Consider the following 19,276-nt stretch of genomic DNA (forward strand, 5'->3'; position numbering starts at 1 on the left):
ACAGGCTATTATTGTTACTGTAATGGTGAGATTGTCGGCTTCACCCACTAAGCTTGAGCTTTTCTCTCTGGCGTCCTGACAGTCATTAGCTAAAGCCTGTTGGCGGCTGGCATCAGCAAGGACCCATTTACATGTAACAAAGCAAGAGAGAACCATTAACCAGACCATGCTGCATCAACCGTTCGCACATTAATAATGGCTGCGCATTAAAAGTGCATTGTAAGTGCATTAAAATCACATTAAGGAATGAGATCTAATTGTTTAGAGATGCAGCAAGTCTGCCATCGGGCTATGAAATGGTTTACTGTACGTAATGGCTGTCGAAGGGGAATTTCAAGAAGCGGATTTGATGGAATATTTTAGGCTAGTCATCGTATTGTGAGCCAAGACTGTTTGCAAGTATGAATTGTGTTCAACTGATGGGCACAAGAATGTTAACCATCATTCATCAACACACTAGTGCATGTTTATATTTCAGTGTATTTACTGTCTTTTTTGTTGTTGTCGCAGAAGGAGCGTGAAAAGAAAAAGGAGGAGAAGAAGAAGGATAAGGAGTCTGACAAAGTGGAGAGGCAGAGCACAAAGGTAACAATGGGCAATAGTTGTCCAAAATGGATATTTTCTATGTGTTTATAGTCGTGTTGATTGTGCAGCTTTAGGTTCTCAGCTGTGGTATCCATGGTGCATTTTTAATAACAGCAGCCAAGAAAGATGTGAGCGCTGATGCTGACTGCGTTTTGTACCCATGGCTGTTTATCCGTGGCAAGGGCTAGAATGGGGTCGCATAGAAGCGCTGCTCACTTCATGTGTGCCAGCCTAGCGTTAACAGACACATGAGATGTGCCTGCAGAGTGGATGAGACCAGGAATAAATCCACCAGGGAAACTCCTCATGAACATTTATGTCGTCGTTCACTGAGTCTTCAGTTAGTGTGGTCCAGTTCTCCTCCGTGCAACCACGCTGCATAAAAGCAATATTTGCTTTGTCTGAGAAATGTTTGCGAAAGTTTTGTTTTTTTGATAATGTGTTTGACTTGGTTCAAAATGACATATGCCAGTTGAGAATAGGAAAGATGGTAGCACTTAGTCTGAGCTACAGTCATGTCTGGAATGGAGGTCATTGCGTGCACGCGTGTGTGTGTGTGTGTGTGTGTGTGTGTGTGTGTGTGTGTGTGTGTGTGTGTGTGTGTGTGTGGTAGCGATGAAGGAGTCAATGTGTGTGTTTCTAGGTCATGGTTAGTAAATGCAAGTGTTTCCATGGGCTGGGAGGCGATGGGAGAATAATGTAGCTCTCAGTGGTGTGTGTGTGTGTGTGTGTGTGTGTGTGTGTGTGTGTGTGTGGTGTGTGGTGTGTGTGTGTGTGTGTGTGTGTGTGTGTGTGTGTGTGTGAGCAATAGAGTGTGTGCATGCACTTGTATAAATGGAATGAGGGCTATGGTAAACGACACCAACCTAGAGTGAAATGTACTGTAGTATTAACATTTCTCATCTGCAGTAACATTTTATCACCTAATAAAATATATTTATTGCCGTGTTTCCCACCGAATTATTTTTTGTTACTCTTTAGCTTCCATTTTTACACCCAAGGTGAAATTGCACCAATTTTGAATTTGTGGCACTTGACAGAAGAGTGAGGGTCCCAAATCTGCACATCCTCATTTGACATCTCTGGTGTAGGATCAGAGCTTGCACTGGTTTAATTTCATTTTTTTCCTGCAAAATGTAACGATTTTTGCTTTTTAGGACCCCTACAGCCCCCATTCTTATGTCGTAAGGCGACAGCTGATAAATGAATATAGATTACCTCGTCTTTACTTTTATTGTTTTGCCATCGTTGTCCACTTTGGACGCCTTCATAATCAGAGGCTCTTTATTTTAATGGCTCTTGGTCGTCCATAGACTCGGGCTACTGCCGTGTTAATGTTCCCATCACTGGTGTGGAGAGCCATCTAAAGTAATCAGCACGTGATTATTACCAATCGATGAAGATGCATTAACTTCCACAGCATTTCAGGGCTATTTGCTGCTGACACTTTTGTCTGTACCTCCGCATTAAAGTGGCTCAGATTGGATATTTCAGCCTTCGCCTGCAATTTGGATGGTAAACATGAAAGGATGCATTGTTCTTTTTCACTTTTTATTACCAGTTATTATATAAAATAGTGCTTCATAATAACCAAGCAAGCTTTGGCAGTCATCTGTTGATGTTTCAAATTCTTGTGCGGTTGTATGAAGGTTATAAGCTTTCGAGTGTGTGTGTGTGTGAGCGCGTGTGTGGGCTGGTGGAGATTTGTGGCATCGTTAATATCCTTTTCTTTAGTCTTATCAACTGAGCTCCTGCTGTCGAGTGTTGAGCAGATATGCGAGGACGCCGACGGTGGGGTGTGTTTGAGAGACCCAAAGACTTGTTAGAGTGTTTAATCTCCAGTGTAGCAGTAAACATGCTGACAGCCACGTTTCTCCATCTCTCGCCGGTGTTCCGTCTTGGCTTTGCCGGGGTCACAGTCACTTTGTCTTTATTGTCATTGCCAGTCATTGTCGCCTCGTCTCATTTTTAAGCACAAGTCTGCTGTCTACTTTTTGCTGTCTACTTTCCCTTCATCAGCAGCGGAAACATCTGTCACAGCTGCCGGTTTCATCTCCATGCAGTATACACTGTACATATCTGGAACATTGCACCGGCACACTTGTAGTCTCAAGGTTCAGAAGGAGCTTCAGCATCAGGATAAATACCAACTGGGCCAAATTTCATGTATTCCCTCCGATGGTGGTGGAACAAAGTTTTCAGTTCCTCTGTCAGGTAATTGTGAAACCAATAACCCTGCAGCATTACAGTTGATCTGTGGCAAACAACAAACCAATCTTTGACCTTTGCCTTGAAATCTGCAGAGGCAGTATGGAAAGAATCAACATGTGGTGCGGTTGTTATGGTCAAACAAAGATCACCTTGAACCATTGAGTTTCCTGAAGCCCTGCTGGCTTTGCGGCATGGATTGTTGTCATGGATAGAGCAATATGGATGTGCTCTGCTCTGTAGTATTTTTGAGAACAAATCGGTAAATTACAGAACTTTGGTGATGTCAGAACTTCACCAGATTCGTGTGCACAGAATTAATGCTATTCGTTTTAGAGTCCGAGCATAATAATACAAATACTGTTCTCTGCCAGCATCTGGAGGTTTTTGCTTGCCCATTAATTTCTCTGCTTCCTTTTCACACAACTGTGTGATGCCGTTTGGATGGAGCCAGCGTAGTTTGTTCTCTTTCTCTGGTTAGTCTTCCAGGAACTTATGGAGCTTGTTGCAGGTCAATAGGTCCATTTTCAGAAACACCTGGCCTACAAACAGCCAGCTGTGTGTCATTCAGATAGATTTGCCCAATAGGCATTCCAATTGTGTGCACTATGGAAGATTAAACTATTTGGAAAGCAGTTCCTGCGGAGACTTCTTTCTGGAAACACAGGCCTGAATAGGGAAAAGACCTTGTGTTAAGGTTTTAAAGGTTTTGTTAATGAGTCATCGTTAACATCAACATTCCAAATGGGAACAAGGATATCCCACTCTGCAAACTGCAAAAGCTCAGATTCATAATTCATGCTGCCTCGTTTACTTATTTAATTGCTCACGCTTCAATGTATAATTTTGGTGCGCAATAACACTGATGTTACTTCTGCACGGTGGGAGACATCTTCTTGGTCTCTTTTTGTTCCTGAACATAAAGGGAATTTCGACCCTAGTCTCCAAAGTTGATGCTTTTGTTCCAGTTTGTAGTAATAACGTCAAGGTGATCTTTTTTGATCATAACAAATGGGTCATTTTAGGTGTTTTCTTTTGATTTATGTGGAATTGCTTCTGACTTTGGTACGTGCCTGATCAATATTAAATAGATCTCTCTGTGGTCTGAACATCGATAGAGGAATCCCAGTTTGAATGACACCTTGTCACTTTTTGTTCATGACTGACAAAACATCAGTGAGGCAAACTACTGTTCCACTGTTCTGTCTCAATCTGATGATCAATCGTCATTGTCCTTGGCAGCTTTTTCATTTGTTTTTTGTGCTGAAACATAGAAAATGCAGGATATTAGCAGTTGAAAGTATGTGCTTTGTATACTTAATTATAATAGCTCTGCCAGATAAGGTGTAATAAACAGTTCAAGTGACAATTGCTATTTATTCTTTCAATTCTTCAATATTTTTGTGATCGTCAATCTCTGCTCACCTTCCGTTTATTTCCACCTCTCTCTCCCTCTCTCTCCCCCTCTTCCTCTCTCTCCCCCTCTTCCTCTCTCTCTCTCTCTCTCTCTCTCTCCTCTCTCTCTCTCTCTCCCCCTCTTCCTCTCTCTCTCTCTCTCTCTCTCCTCTCTCTCTCTCTCTCCCCCTCTTCCTCTCTCTCCCCCTCTTCCTCTCTCTCTCTCCTTTCTCTCCCTGTGCAAACATTAAATCTCTGTCATCCCATCAGGCACATGTTGTCTTTTTATTTCAGCCCATGAATAAATTATCAAAGAGAGTCTGTCTTGCTCCATGGAAAACACTGGCGCTCCCCTTTGTTGGAGACAGAAATAAAGGACCGCATGCACGGGGGTGTGCACGCGCTATTGTGTGCTCCCCTGTTCAGTCGGCGCAGAGATTTCAGGGGAGTGTGTTATCGCTCGCTGCTCTGCATCTGGACTGAGTTGGGCTCTGAAAGGTTCCAGTGATTAGATTTGACACAAACACGCGAGCAGCAGTTGCAGCAGCTACAGCTTATTTGTGGTTGACGGGAGTTTCCATGAACGGACGGTGTGAAGGACGGTGAAAGGAGCAGCCTTCTGTGACTAATAACATTAGATGCGCACACACACATATGCACGAGGTTCTGTCAGATGGTCAATGTCGTAGCCACAAGGTGGCCGATCAATAGTCTGGCTCTCCTGCTCGGAGGGAAAGCACATAGCCCGATCCTGAGAAAACCAACGCACGTGGAGTCACATAAATCCTCACAATCTCACTTGTATCCATCTTCAGCGCTGCAGATATGCAGCACGGACACCGCCAGCCGTACCTGGCATTTACAGAGCTCCAAAATATACCATACAGCAGATTTATTGCAAGCCGTGGATTTGTGTCGAGGCCCTGATGATATATGTGAAGGAGATGATCCATAAAGTCTTTGGTTTGATGGCAATCAGTAAATGTTGCAGGCAGCGAGCAACTGTGAGCTGTTGTGCAGATCTTTTGAATTCAAACAATGGGTTTTGGTTGATGGGGCACCATACATAGAACTTCATAAATGTAAGGGGTTCATTCAGCTGGAACAGTCTACAAGCAGGCAGTGAGGAAAATACCCACAGAGACGCACTGGCACAACTCTGGCCTCTAAAGGTTGTAAGCTCATGGAACTTTCTTTTTGTTCCCACTAAATTGCTTTTACTGTATTCACAAATGTTAGCTGCAGAAAGCTAATCCAGTGTGTATCCTGTTGAATCTTTTGTGGTTTCTTCTGTGTGTGGATATCAAATCCAGTTCCTCAAGGCCAAAGCAGTGTCAGCATTGCGTGTGTGCATCCTCAGTCCTGCATAAGAATTCCCTGTGCCTGCTTCACTGTGTAAGAGAGGCTCTACTGTATTGATAAAATTCACTTTTTAAAACACCTTTAAGATACACTTTGACTTGGTTTCTGTCTGTGTGTGTTTGTAAGATAGCTGCCAGTGTTTTAATTTAATTATGTATTCTTTTCCTGACCAGCCTCGTCACGCATCAGCTGTCAGGCCACAGCCTTCTTGAAGCAGACAAGTGTGCGTGTGTGCGTGTGTGCGTGTGTGCGTGTGTGCGTGTGTGTGTGTGGGTGTGGGTGTGTGTGTGTGTGTGGGTGTGTGTGTCCATGCCACCAGCTGAGTGACAGATCGTGTTGAATGGTGCAGAACTGCAGCAGTCCAGTATACTTGAAAGTCCCCAACAGACCCTCTACCTCACAAACACACACAAGGACACACATGCACACACTTGGCATCTAGCCCCTTTTCCCTTTTCTTCCAACTGTGTCTCCTAATCTCTCATCTCTTGTCATCTCTTCACTTCCTTTGTTTCTCTTTCAGGTCATTAGCTATTATGCTATCGTTCTTTATGCTCTGTCTTTGTCAACCTCTTCCTCCTCCCTGTCCTTCTCATGTTCCTCTTCAGCCTTCGTTAATTTGTGTTACTTCTGTCGACCAACGATCCAAGGTGGCATCACGTATTCCTTTTTCCTCCTCCTCCTCTTGTATAGTGGCCTAATGTGACCACCTGTCAGCCAAGAGCTGTTTCATTATTTCCTTTTATCCCGTGTAGCTCTCAGCGTGACAAAAACTACTGACGTTGTCTAATTCTGCATATTGTACTCGTGCACTTCTGTAATAGTATCTAGAACAGATATTACCCATCGGGGCAGGCGACCCAGTCCCACGAGTGCCACAGTCAGGCCTGGTTTTCTGTCCTACCAGGACCCCAGGAAGTGGGGCTGTGTCTGAAATACTCGTTCCCGTTTCACAACTGACTACAAAGGGAGTTGGCTTCAGTCAATTCCTTCACCAATAAACTGGAATTCCACTTTAGGACGCTCAGCCGTGGTGCTGCAAACTGTCACAACATTGAATAACAAATACCTACCAGATTGACGTCGGCGCCGGTTGAATAATTACATTTTTTTTCTAAAGATTTAATAAATGTAATTTCAATGTAAAACACTCACTGGTCATTTGTTTGTTCTGGTACTATTATGTCATTATTTAATTTATTAATTCGTAATTTGCGTCATGTCCACAAAGGATGATGGGATATATTGCTGGTTGTGGAGCATCACTTGTTCACTAAAAACCCGGCCTGACTGCCTGCATCGGACTCGGAGGACGAGTTGGTTTGAATGCTGCAGCCCTACTGCTGCTGGCTCATCTCACCATCACCCCATGTTTATTCTCTTCTCATCCACTTCCTTACCCGCATGTGGTGGCTGTTGCACGCCACTTTGCAGCCCCCATCTCTCACTTGTCTCCTTCCACACTATTTTCCCTTGTAGAGCTCTTTGTACTCATTGTGGTTCTCCTCAGAGGATGAAAGATGTTTGTTTCATCTGCCTCATACATGCGAAGGAAGACAGTGTGTTCCTGCTAAAGAATACGGTATTGAAATACTGTCTTAGTGGGTTGCCAACCTCTATGAAGAGGCTGGGGTTTTTGTGTACATGCTCATGAGTGTTGACACTGCTAGTTGTTTTTGGGTATTTTTCTTGCTGCTATACGTGGCATTATCATGATCTTCAGTGGAATTGTTTCTGGAATTAACGTTTAGTTGAAGGGATGACCGTTTTGAGGAAATCTGGAGAAAGATCTTTTGGAGGAAAAAGATCAATCCAAGCTATTTACACTCAGATCACACAGTGACTCGGGAAGATAATTCTTTAAAATATGACTGAAAGATTTGTCCTGCAGCGTGATGAGTTATTTCATGTTAGAACATTGCGTTTAGATAAAATATGACCAAATTCTGTCAGGAGCTTTTTGCTGTTACCGTAATTTAGATGTCTGAACTAATGCCTGTACATTATTTAACCACTGGCTATGGTCATTTCCCTTATAATCTGAGGCATTAGTGACAACAAATGGACTTTCTAAGAGTCTGTTTTAATTAGTTACCTTAAGTATATACATGTATCGTATATTTTTATGTGCATGCCAGTTTTCTATCTGCACACTAGGTTCAAGTAAATGAAACTAAGCTGCCAGGGATCAAACTTTCATGTGCAACTGGTTCCAGAAACAGTTTCTACGAATTGTTCTTAATCTGTTGAATTCACGTGTGTCTTCCTGCAGCCTGGGGTCTTCCTGGTTCTTAGTTTAGCATCATGTGATCAAGCATCTCTCTCTTTTTTCATCCTCGAACATTTACAAGGTTGCACAAGGTTCTTGAGAGCTACAGCCCAACCTGATCTGCTTTGAAGCGCTGTTTACTTTTTGACATGTCAGACTCAGCTGTCCCCTTAATAGGAACTAAAAAAAAAAAAAAGCTTGTCTGCTCCAGGAGTGGCTGTCCCCTTTCAAACTGGGGCTTATCTTTTCACCAACCCCATTTATAATCACATTATCTTGGGCTTTGGGGTAATTAGAATGCCACAGGTACCCGAGGGATCTTGGGTCCGGCTCCATGCGCTTGATGAATATTTATATACAGTATTACCATTTCTGGCAACTGGCTTCCCCGTTTTGATTAATTCTTCACCTCTCAACGCTCTCTCCAATATTGATCAGTCTTTTATGTAGAATTCTGCCCGTTTGAAATGTAAAAATGTTCATGAGCTGGGAGGGGAAAAAAATCCATTCTTCAAAAGTCCCAACTCTCTTAAATAAAAGAAGTTCTCATTATAAGCACGCCTTGAATTATGTTGCACGGTGTGACAATTCACCATAATTTGACATTTGTACCTATAATTCTTGTCATGTTAGCACATTTACATTTCCCCAAAAACATACTGAATAATTATGCTATTAATTAAGATATGATATATCTGCTATATTAGGAAAATATGCATGTATAATAGATGTATATACTGGTTCATGCCAAACTTTTGTTATATGTAATTCATTATTTTGAAGTTTATAATGACTCCAATGATCTCTGTCTTGTAATCAGGACTGATTTTAGTCCAAATGGTAAAACCTTCTGGTCTACAGTTTTAATCACTTTGTATATTGGTTGTCCGACCTCACCAGGTTAGCTGATATAGGCAAGGTACCAGGGAACTTTCTCTCACACGTTCTCTCTCACTCTAAAACAAACTCGTTAAAAAAAGATTTTATACTGAAAAACTAATATTTCTGCCACCGGTTGGTTCTGAATTAAAGGTCCATGCAATTCTTTCTGGATGCCATGGGATTCATTGGAGGATTTCATCACCAACATTTTAACCTGCTGAAATAAAGGGGCGGCAGCAGCACGTGCGTGGGTGGTTATCGATCGGCGGCCTCAGCTCCAGTTACAATTCTCTTTTCAAACAAAAATGACCTCAGTCGCTGTCTGTCAGCTTGCATCAGTCATTGTCTTCCACACAGCCAGAATCTGAGAAGAATATTGACACCATGTCTATATGGACACCCTGGAAGAGGATTTTTGGATGAAAAGTGACATTGAGGGACGTCGTTTCAGAGAAGCAATTGAGAGTATAGCATTAAAGAATTATGCTTAACATGTATGGTCTTAGATTGAGCTTCTCACCACGCCTAAAGGAAAAGTCTCGTGTCTTATCATCAGTTGGACACCAACTCTCTCTCTCTGTCTGTGTGAACTCGGCATAAACCATCCTGTTACTGTTTTAAACGAATGACCTTCACTCTGTAGATCGCACTGCAGTCCCAACACACATCCACTGTGCGTTCTCAATCAGGCCTGGACGCGGTAATTGTTTTCATTGCCTCAGATCGGAACGACATTGAATTTAATGTGGTTCATCGATCTTTTGTTGTGGGAAATTGGGTTTGTTAGCAGCAGTGTAGATCTCCCGTATCCCACGTGTGGAACTTTTATAAACCCTCCTCTCCTCTAGAGTTTCTCCTCTAATTCTAATCCATCCATCCCCATTCATTTCTCTTTATTATCCTGTCTTCTACCTTCCCTCCGACTTTTACTTTTTTCCACTCCTGCATCTGTCAATCTGCACCACTCATGGGCAGGTAAGAGATGAGCTGTATTAGCTTGGTAATGCCCGATGTATAAAAAAGCCTTTCATCCATAATCATCGTCAATGAGTTCTCTTTCTATTTTTGTGTGTTTACATGATTTTGTTATGCAGCACTAGAACGAGGACAGAATGAGATCTCTGTTAGCGTTGAACAGAAAAATAAACCTGCTGTTTGAGAGAGCAGCTAAATAAAGGAAGGGCCGTACATCGGGCCAATGGAGAGGTTCGACTCTTATGTGGGCTCTGCTGTCGAGTGTCTACACGTACGGTCGGTATCAAACAAACGGCAGGCAGAGGTGGTTGCTGGGAGAGACCCGGTCACCTTTTGATGGGTTTCTCTTTGTTGCCAGTTCAGGTGGAACAGAAATAATCAACAAAGCATCCTGGATTTCAACTCAGATTGTGGTTCAGCCTCAATCTCTTCCTCCATTTGTAAACTGACAAGACAAAAATATCAGCTTTGTCCAGTCAAAAGGGCTGGAGCAAGATGGACGTTACGATCAAGTGTCCTTTATTAACCTCTTTCTTTTTTTGTGTTTTCAGGCATCGGAGTGTCGAGCTAGTCCCAGTAAGAGCTCAGAGCTGGCGGTGGACCTGCTCAGCCTTGGTAAGACACGATCAGACCTATGTTATTATAGCTATTAAAGCTATTAAGGCTCTGCTTTTTATACCCCCACCCCCCTGCTGGAGAGGTACAGTACAAAATGCTGTTTTCGATTGATACTGCTAAAGTGATGGTGTGTGATTTTAATGGAGAAAAGGTGGAATGTTTCTCCAATCATCCTATCAAATCCTCTCATCCATCAAGACCTGTGCAACGCCTCCCAGACTCAATAAGCGATCTATTTCTAAAAACTGCTCAGGGCAAGCATGGGTTCTGGACCGTTTTTATTTGTCCAGGAGCTGAGATAAAACCTAATGGAGACAAAAACAAATGTCATGCTGCCTGTTTGTTCACTGGTGAGTGCTGGTGGTCCTGATCCCTGGAGTCTACTTGACAGTATGAACAGCATAGTCGGGTCCTGTGTGAGCGTTCACATCCTAACAGCGTTTTGTGTCATTAGATGACAAGAAAATCACCTTTTTAGATGATCTGAAGCAGCACATTTCAATGGAGTCTGTTCTGAGAGAATAAACCATCGGGATAGGTGCTGGGATTAAATGCACAGTGGATATGACATTCAACAAAGGTCAGAGTCTGCACTCGGACCTCTGACATTTGGAGTTCTCAGGATATTCTGCTCAATGCTTATTGACCTCCAGTGCTAAAAACACAACAGCAGAGCCCGCTGAAGGTTTTCCCCATAAATACGTAATATGCAATCTCCGTGCTCCTCCCTTAAAAGGAGGACTGTAACATATTAGACCCCAGTGAGGCTAATCGGTGCTGACAGAATAAAGCCAGTGGATACAACAATGATCAATATTCCCAACTGCAGCCAAGAAAGGAGAGAGAGAGTGTGTGGACACCAACTATAAATAACCAGCACTACACACCTTGCAGCCTTGTTGAGTGGATGAGATTTCACACATAATCAATAAGTCAGATACGTGGCAGTATGCCTTCAGCACTCCCACATCTTCCCCATTACTCTGTCCATCCCCCCACGTCTCCGGTTACTCCAAAATGGAAGAAGAGCTTCTGTCTACTGTTTATTCCTAAATTTAACTTGACTCACTGAGCACAATCACAGCTGGACTGAATGTAAAAATGTGACGGTAAAAATCTATTTTTCAAGCATAATTTTTCTGAAAGTTATTCAAATTTCAGCATTTTGTATGATCAGAGCCTTTTTTATCATGGATGCAAGATCAAATGCTACTTCCTACCAAATTCCCTGGAGAACCTCTTTTTTCCCCCTCTCCCCCATGTTTTTTCCACGGCTTTCGGTTCAGGCCCCCCTGGCATTATGCTGGGTTGACAAACATCCAGAGAATTAGAGGGATTGTTTCTCATCTGGAGCTGCACCTCTGCCTCTGTGTCCCGGAAAAAAAACACGGAATTGCGATGTGGGTGTTCAGAATGTGTCATTATTCTCAGTCAGTTTTTGCTTTAGCTCTCAATAATCTCCCATTTTCTTTGTGTGCAAAAAAAGTTTTTTCTTTTTTTTTTAACCAGCCTCCTGGCATTTTTACCCTAATGCTAGCTAGCTAGCATCGGAAACAAATAAGAACACCAAATATCCACTGTGAACTGGCTGGATTTCCTTCTAGTATCTTCTGCACAGTGGTAACTAGGAAGGAACCGTGGCAACGGCCCACCCTATCATTCATATTAATGCTGGGGCTCTGCAATATTTTATACACTCAGCGCTGTGCAGCTGATGTTTCCCTTTTCTTTGGCTATCCAGCTGTGTTGTCAGTGCCTGAATGAAGAGTGATCCTAATGTCATCAAACTGGGCCTAAAGTAAAAGGATATGACAGTTTGCAGCTCAGTTGTTCTGTCTGCAGGTCCTTGCCTTTGTATTCACTGTTGTAATGTCTGATTTTGTAGATGACATTAGTCTAATTGAGGACAGATAACACTTGACCTTGTTAATCTCATTGTCAGAGACGCCGCATGAAATTAAGGGCTCAGCAAAGGTAAACAAGGACACTTGCCACAGAGAACTGTCCCTCTGTCATCGCCATCATCGCTCAGATGCATTTAAATGTAATACTTGTGTCAGTGGAAGAGAACACCCACCAAAGCTGAGAAAATGGGGATTTATCTTTGAAATGAAAGAAGAATGAACACACACACTTGTACATAATGTCTGTCATAATGTTTGGAGGAAAAAGTAATGGTTTAGAAACAATATAGCTTGATTATATTTCTTGTCAAACTCGGGGGACGTGTGTAATTCGAGCACAGCTATTAAAACCGTGATATGCAGCCCGTCCACGCAGCGAATCTGCTTCACTGTGGAAATTACATTATTTAAATCTGCAAATGATTACGTTTGCACACAATCTGCGTTCCACCGTCACACACTAGATGACTCCAGCTCACATTGAAAGAAACACTATGAAGACCATTTCAAAGGACTGTTTGAGCACCCGGAGATTGAGCTTAGGGTTCGGGTAAGGTGGTGATTTTTGTAATGGGCTGGCCAAAGTATTATGTTCATCAATGTCCTCACAAAGATAGAAATACAATGTGTGTGTGTACTTGGGACAAAGTAATTCACTGGTTTTAATAAAACACCCCTCCCGCCTGAACTGGTGGTGCGTTTCCAAGGTGACATTGAGTGTTTTCAAGAAGTGGCTCAATTGAGTGATGAAGGGTGGTGGGAACATCACCCACCATGATGATGATGGTGGTGGTGAAGATGGGCCTCTTCTTACCATCCCAGGCTGGATGAGTTGGAGAAGAAGGTTTTCTGCGTGATGATTTTGAGATTGACGTACGTGAAATTGTTGTTATTTATAGTACTTTTCCCCTCAGTTTTTGCCAAGAGCATCACAGTCACATCTGCCACTCACGTTGGCCTCTTGAGTAATAACCTCAGATGTCATTTCCATCTATTCATCAAACACTTCACAGCTATTCTCACAGTGGATTAGCTAAACAAAAGAGGCAAAATGAAATCTCCAGATGGATTAAGAGCAGTCCTGACTGATGTGGAGCACAGGAGAATTATAATTATGCTTTTGTTCATGAACAGTTGCCTTTCTGCACTAATGTTTTTTCTTCTACCTTGACTCAGGTTAAAGGTGGTATGTCTTGAGTGCTTCTCTATAAATATTTCATCACCATGGTTACATAAATGACCTGTACTGCTCACACACATCATTTGAAACCTTAAAAAGTGGCTTTATTTTAGTTACTTTGGTTTCATTTAGCCATTTGTTTCTAGTCAGTTTTATGGCTGGTGTTTTCTTTTGCAGTGGATCTTAGATTACTGGTAACAAAAATAAAACTCTCTTTTTACATAATCTGCTTCGTTCTTTGTATTTTGTTTACTGAGCTTTGCCAGTCAAATATTAGCTGTTAGCAGTTTTGAAGCTTTTTTTTTTAAAATCATATTGCGCACTTGTGATTGTTAATCATCTTTTTTAGTGTATTAAAGCACTTTCAGAGGTTCTAAAAGGTTCCTAAATCTCAGAATTTTAGTGTGAGTGTTTTCAAATGGGATTATTACCATGAAGAATCTTAATCCGTGTCATCCTTTTACATAAATGTGTACACAAACTTAATAAAGAGGAAATGAATCCATCTTACAGAGATGGCATCAGGCTGAATGAAAATACTAAACATCAATATATATTTAAAAAAATAATCAGAGTTTCTTTTTCTCTCTGTTAGACGCCCCAGAAGGTTTGGGCGGTGCTGCTCCGATCCATGAAGAGCTGGACATCTTTGGACCAATGGTCTCCAACCCTCTGCCTTCATCCAACAACACACAGCAAGCTCAGGTACACACACACACACACACACACACACACACACACACACACACACACACACACACACACACCACACACACACACACACACACACACACACACACACACACACACACACGCTCTGAGGATTCCATCATCTCATTGTCCTAATACATTCCCTCACCCTAACCCTCACAGCTAAAGGCATAACCCTGACCCCTGGATCCAGGCACAAAGAACCATCATTTCTGGAATTTGTGGCTTCCTCCTCTTCCCACTGTATTCACTCCACCCTCTGAATTCACCTCCATCTTGTCCTTCTCTGCTGCTCTGCTCCAGACCTCTGTTCTTTTTCCTCTCTGCATGTCCTCTCTAGTCACATGCTTCAGTTGGGAAGTATATCACACAGACCTTCGTGCTCTAAGTCTTTCAATAAGGAGCTTCTGGGTTTGCCTTGGGGTGTTTCTCAGTTGGGATTCCTCATGTTTGCATGATTTTTCTTGGGGGACTCCAACCAACTGCTCTAAAGTATATAAATGTGTGATTGAACAAAGCAGCTATTAGAAAATGTTCTTCCTATTGCCCGATTTAACATCTTTTCTCCTCGGTCTTTTATTTGTTCTGAGCCTCATTATTGATGCAAGTTATGAACAAATATATGCAGAAATCTGTGTCTGAAAAGATCCCTTTGCACAGAACGCGGAACGGTGAATGAACCTCGGCTTCTTTGTGTCCAATGCAACAGCTGCAGCCCGACCTTTGCTGTTTTGTGTGTTTGAGATAGTGTTGAAGAGCGAGCTTTGAACACCTTCTTTATGCCTTGATGGATTTTCTTGTTCTGTGTGTGGATCCAGCGTCTATGCTGCCTTCTGGCTCAGCAGGTGAAGTCGATTACATCCAGAGTCATTTTTCCAGCAGCAGTTTCAAAGAATTTACATCAGTGGGTGAAAAGCAGCCGTAGTAACACCCTCGTATCCTGTTTTGCTGAATAAATTCTGTATCCATCACATCAGTTGAAAGGAATGTGACGTGGTAATAATAATTAGCTCAGCTCTACAGCCACCATCACACAACCGAACCACGTTTTTTTCCCTGGAGGGATGGATTTTTGCATGGAAGCAAGAAAGTTGGCTTCAAATTCTAATTATTCAGCCGCATTATTGGTATATTCAGGTGACTTTTCCCTTCGTAATACGCCCGCGGACACACACCGAAGGCAGAATTTGTGATTCGGCAGGCGGCTCGTGCATTACAGCTGCAATTAGTTGGGTGCAGGAGGAGAGCAAACTGGCAACCACTGATTTGTGCAGCTATTAACTAGCACTGTGGAGCACCCACCTTTGAGTGCTTCAATTACAAAAATGCAATGACGGACATTTTCCCTCCACTCATATCACAGATTCACATCTTTTGATGTCCTCTCTCTCTCACACACTTTTGTCCACCCTCTCTCTTGCCTTGTGCACTTTTCGTCCTACTAAAATTCTTAAATTGAGCTAAAATTCACCAAAAGGGGCAGTTCAGATACAGCCAGATACATCTAAATCGAACCCTCTTTCCCACAGAGGGAGGGAGAAACCGACCTGGATGGATTTAAAAGACACAGATGGTCCGTCAGAGGGGAGTGCATGAGTGTTTCAAACAGTAATGGAAAGCCATTGGGAGAAAGATGTGTGTGTGTGTCTATGTGTGCGTGTGCGTGCGTGCGTACGCGCGTGTGTAGAGTAACGGTGAGGAAAAGGCTGTCAGTGGTAATTCAGAGCTCTGCATGCGCCCATCAACACAAACATTGGCTGTGAAGAATGGAGCCTTGTTGAAGAGGCTTTCTATCAGCCCATGTGCTGCTAGGAGCTCCTCAACACATTACGCACTATTCAGGCAGTGTGTGTGTGTGTGTGTCTCTGTGTTTTGTCCTTGTCAGCACAGAAGGACAAAGAAGAATAGACGTACACATGATTCTGGTTGGATCTCTTATCCTTCTGCAGCGAGGATAGACTGATCTCTCCTCCAACTTTTCATGCCACCAGTTTCTGAGTTTGGCACCAGAGCCGCCTCCTTCAGTGCAAAGGGAGCGGAGCCTCCCGGAGAGCCCGGCAGTCACAAATGGTGGAGCAAGTTAAAGGCCAATTAGTAAATGTTAAGTCTTAAGAAATTACACTCTTGCCAAACGTTGCAAAGGACATGCGTGCCAGTGGAGCAGGTGTCCGTCTCCTCTGCAGCATGGTTAATAGATGATTTCCATGGGATGATTACTGGAAATGGAACTGTTCCTAAAGGTATTTTAGCATTTTATGTCAGTGGATCCATTCTGCAAGAGTTTATTTTGAAGAAGGAAGCAAGTGAAGGTGACTGCAGTGTTTCTTTTCCTGTAATATTTTTTCTTATCTTTTCCAAAAAAGCTTTGCCGCAGAGGGGCTTAGCTTCCTGATTGGGTTTTATTGCCATCCGTTGTCAGTGGGCTCCTCTGCACCGTCTCGGACTTTTAAAGCTTATCAAGGTCATTGGGGTCAGCTGACCTTCTACTTCCTCTCGTCCCTCAGAGAGGGCTGAACACCAGAGTTTCGAGCTCTTTAAGCTTTTAGACTAGCTTCTTTTTTTTAAGATGATGTTGTGTTAAAATCCATGAAGTCAAGATGAAAACTCCATCACGGCTGCATCAATACCTGAGTCACTTTAACCACTTCTCTTATCGTTGCCCCTCCTCACCCTCCCCGCCTGACCCTCCTCTTCTTCATTTCTGCTTACATTTCATTGACTTGTTTCCATTTTTGCCTTCCACCCCCCCCCCTCCTCCCACCCTGTCCTCCTCCAGTCAAAAGAAGTCAACACAGAGAGACGCAGGGGAGCAGCACTGCCTGCTAAGCAGCTGAACACTCACAAAGCTCTTTGTGTGCACGCTGCACACACTCGAATGTTAAATTTGTGTCTGTCTGTGATAGTCAAGCTCCGCACAGCTCACTGTTTTGTGACCACTGAGGTAAAAAATGGATGATATTAGAACAAAGCATTGATGAATGTGTATTCTTCCTTGGTGTCGCACACATCACATTAATATTTTCACTTCATCATCATTGAACTGTCTCTTAAGGTTTTAAATAGGGACTCTTGACTCTTTGTCATTATCACCTTGTCTTTGTTGTGTCTCTTTTTATCAGTGTTAATGTTTAATATTTGTGTCCCTTACTGAATGTCAGGTAACATTTGTTTGCGCAGTTCTTCAGGCTTCATAATTTCGGATTGAAACCTGCTCTGTGTCTGATGTCTGCCTTCACTTAGCTTCTTCTATCCAGTCACGTACTGCTCCATTCGTGCACGCTGAAGGTTGTATCTTATACGCCGTAAGCTGCAAAGCTGTGCACATTTCAGAGCAGTCTTTGTGTTCCTTCTCTGACAGTCTGGTCCCAGCGCAGCACCTCCACAGGCGGACCCCTGCACCTCCTCAGCCACCTCGACCTCCACCGCCAACAAGACGGAGCAGAAGAAGCTTTTGTCTAAAGATTCCATCCTGTCACTGTACGCCAGCAGCCCAGTGGGCAGTCAGAACCAGCAGCAGCCTGCTGCAGGACAAGGTGACACACACACACATGCACGCGTACGTGCACGAGCAAGTGGTATCTTGCTAACCCTCTGTCGCCTGAATTTGTCACTTATTCAGTAACTTTGTACAGATAAAGCATAAATAATTACACCAAACTTCCATGCAGCTGCATCTTTATGCTCTATCTCCATTCATGTGCAAGGTCGATGTGGTGCCGTGACATGAAAGAGAAGAATTTTGTTTCCTCCAGCGTTAAATGGTACTGACTCTCTATTACCATAAATACTATAAATACAGAATTCTGTTGGCACCATCGAGTCATTTCACCTTAGAGTACGCTGGGCCAGCAGCACCATGTTCATGAGCCAAGAATGCAGATGGATGGGGTTTGGTGCACAACCCTGCCCTTAATGGAAAACCTAATTCCTGCATTGACACTGGCCCGTGGGCTAGTGTGCCCTTCCAGAACCTCATTCATTTCCCAGGTCTGCTTTTCTGCAGCAGGTCCATGTGTCACACCCTCGTGGAGAACTCATTCAATCACACCTTGTGAACACAGCTAGTTTAGCTGTCAGCCTTTATTCCCTCCTCTCTCGCCGTCTCTCTCTCTTGCACTCTAATTATTCTATAGATGCTGTCAGAGACATTTTGTTAAGGCAGGCATGCTTCAGAACCGGGGCTATTTCATCACGCAAGCATATGTTCCTGCTATTTAAATGGAATTGAAAGGTCTCTCTGCACAGAAAACACAAACACTCCGCATGAGCGGTGATTTGTAAGCTGTGGAAAACAGCACATCAGGTGAGGAAGAGTCTTACGTGGGTGTTTGTGCTCTGATGACGCCCACGCCTGCCCCCCCCCAGAGATGTCAAAGGAATGATGCATCATAAAAATGGAGGACAGGGAAGGTAGATGAAAGGTCAGTGTTGCTGAAAGCTGCAGCGTCTCTCTGCGCTGCTTTCACTCAAGTCCCACTGCAGCAGGAAAACCGGAGTCTGCAGAGTCTCAACCTGGCTCACGCAGGAGCCCATTTCACACGTTGGTCTTAATATTTTGAGAGGGGGAAGAAGACTTTCAGCCGCCTAATTGTGCTCTCTTATCCGAAACTGTGCAGAGGAAGGTCAGAGGCAGGTAAAAGTAGGCTAATCAATAGAAAGACTTATATCCTCCTGTTGTTTATCTGCAATGCAACAGAATAACAAGTGATAAAACAGTGGTGCAGAATGGAAATCCTTCACGTTGGTGCCTCTTCATGAGTTGTGAGGCAATGCTGTAAAAATCCAGATCGTTGATCTTCCAAACTTTGTCCTGTGCTGCAGGCATGTTCTTGGGCCAGCCTCAGATGCAGTTCAGCACACAGGGTTTCCCTCCAGGAATGGGCGGACCTCTTCCGGCCAGCGGGGGTGTGATGCCTGGCGGGACTCTGCCAAACGGAGGCTATGTGGGCATGCAGCAGCAAGCCCCAGTGCCGGCGAACCAAGGACAGAACCCATACAGCCTGCTGCAAGGACAACAACAAGGACAATGGAACATGAACCAGGTAACACAAAGAATACCATGCATAATACCAATAGCATTCATAGCCTGCCAGGAGCTGGTTTCATAAGGAACTCATACATTGTGATTCTACAGTCCCGTTATGTTTCTTTTCTCTCTGTTAGCTTCTATTTAAATGTTTTTAATCC

General features: G+C 43.3%; 1 protein-coding gene across 3 annotated transcripts in view; it reads left to right on the forward strand.

The window, feature by feature from the left end:
- The window catches only part of LOC130533465 (stromal membrane-associated protein 1-like), a 34,287-nt gene that overhangs the window by 12,506 nt on the left and 2,505 nt on the right, over positions 1 to 19,276 (forward strand). For 2 of the 3 annotated variants that reach the window (XM_057046899.1, XM_057046901.1), the window contains 5 exons: positions 511 to 585; positions 10,228 to 10,291; positions 13,974 to 14,083; positions 17,448 to 17,622; positions 18,911 to 19,131. In XM_057046899.1, coding sequence (XP_056902879.1) covers positions 511 to 585; positions 10,228 to 10,291; positions 13,974 to 14,083; positions 17,448 to 17,622; positions 18,911 to 19,131 — 645 coding nt within the window. The remainder of the gene's footprint in view (positions 1 to 510; positions 586 to 10,227; positions 10,292 to 13,973; positions 14,084 to 17,447; positions 17,623 to 18,910; positions 19,132 to 19,276) is intronic. The other variant, XM_057046900.1, reaches the window with a different exon arrangement.

Source organism: Takifugu flavidus, chromosome 11, assembly GCF_003711565.1.
Source record: "Takifugu flavidus isolate HTHZ2018 chromosome 11, ASM371156v2, whole genome shotgun sequence".
NCBI lineage: Eukaryota > Metazoa > Chordata > Actinopteri > Tetraodontiformes > Tetraodontidae > Takifugu > Takifugu flavidus.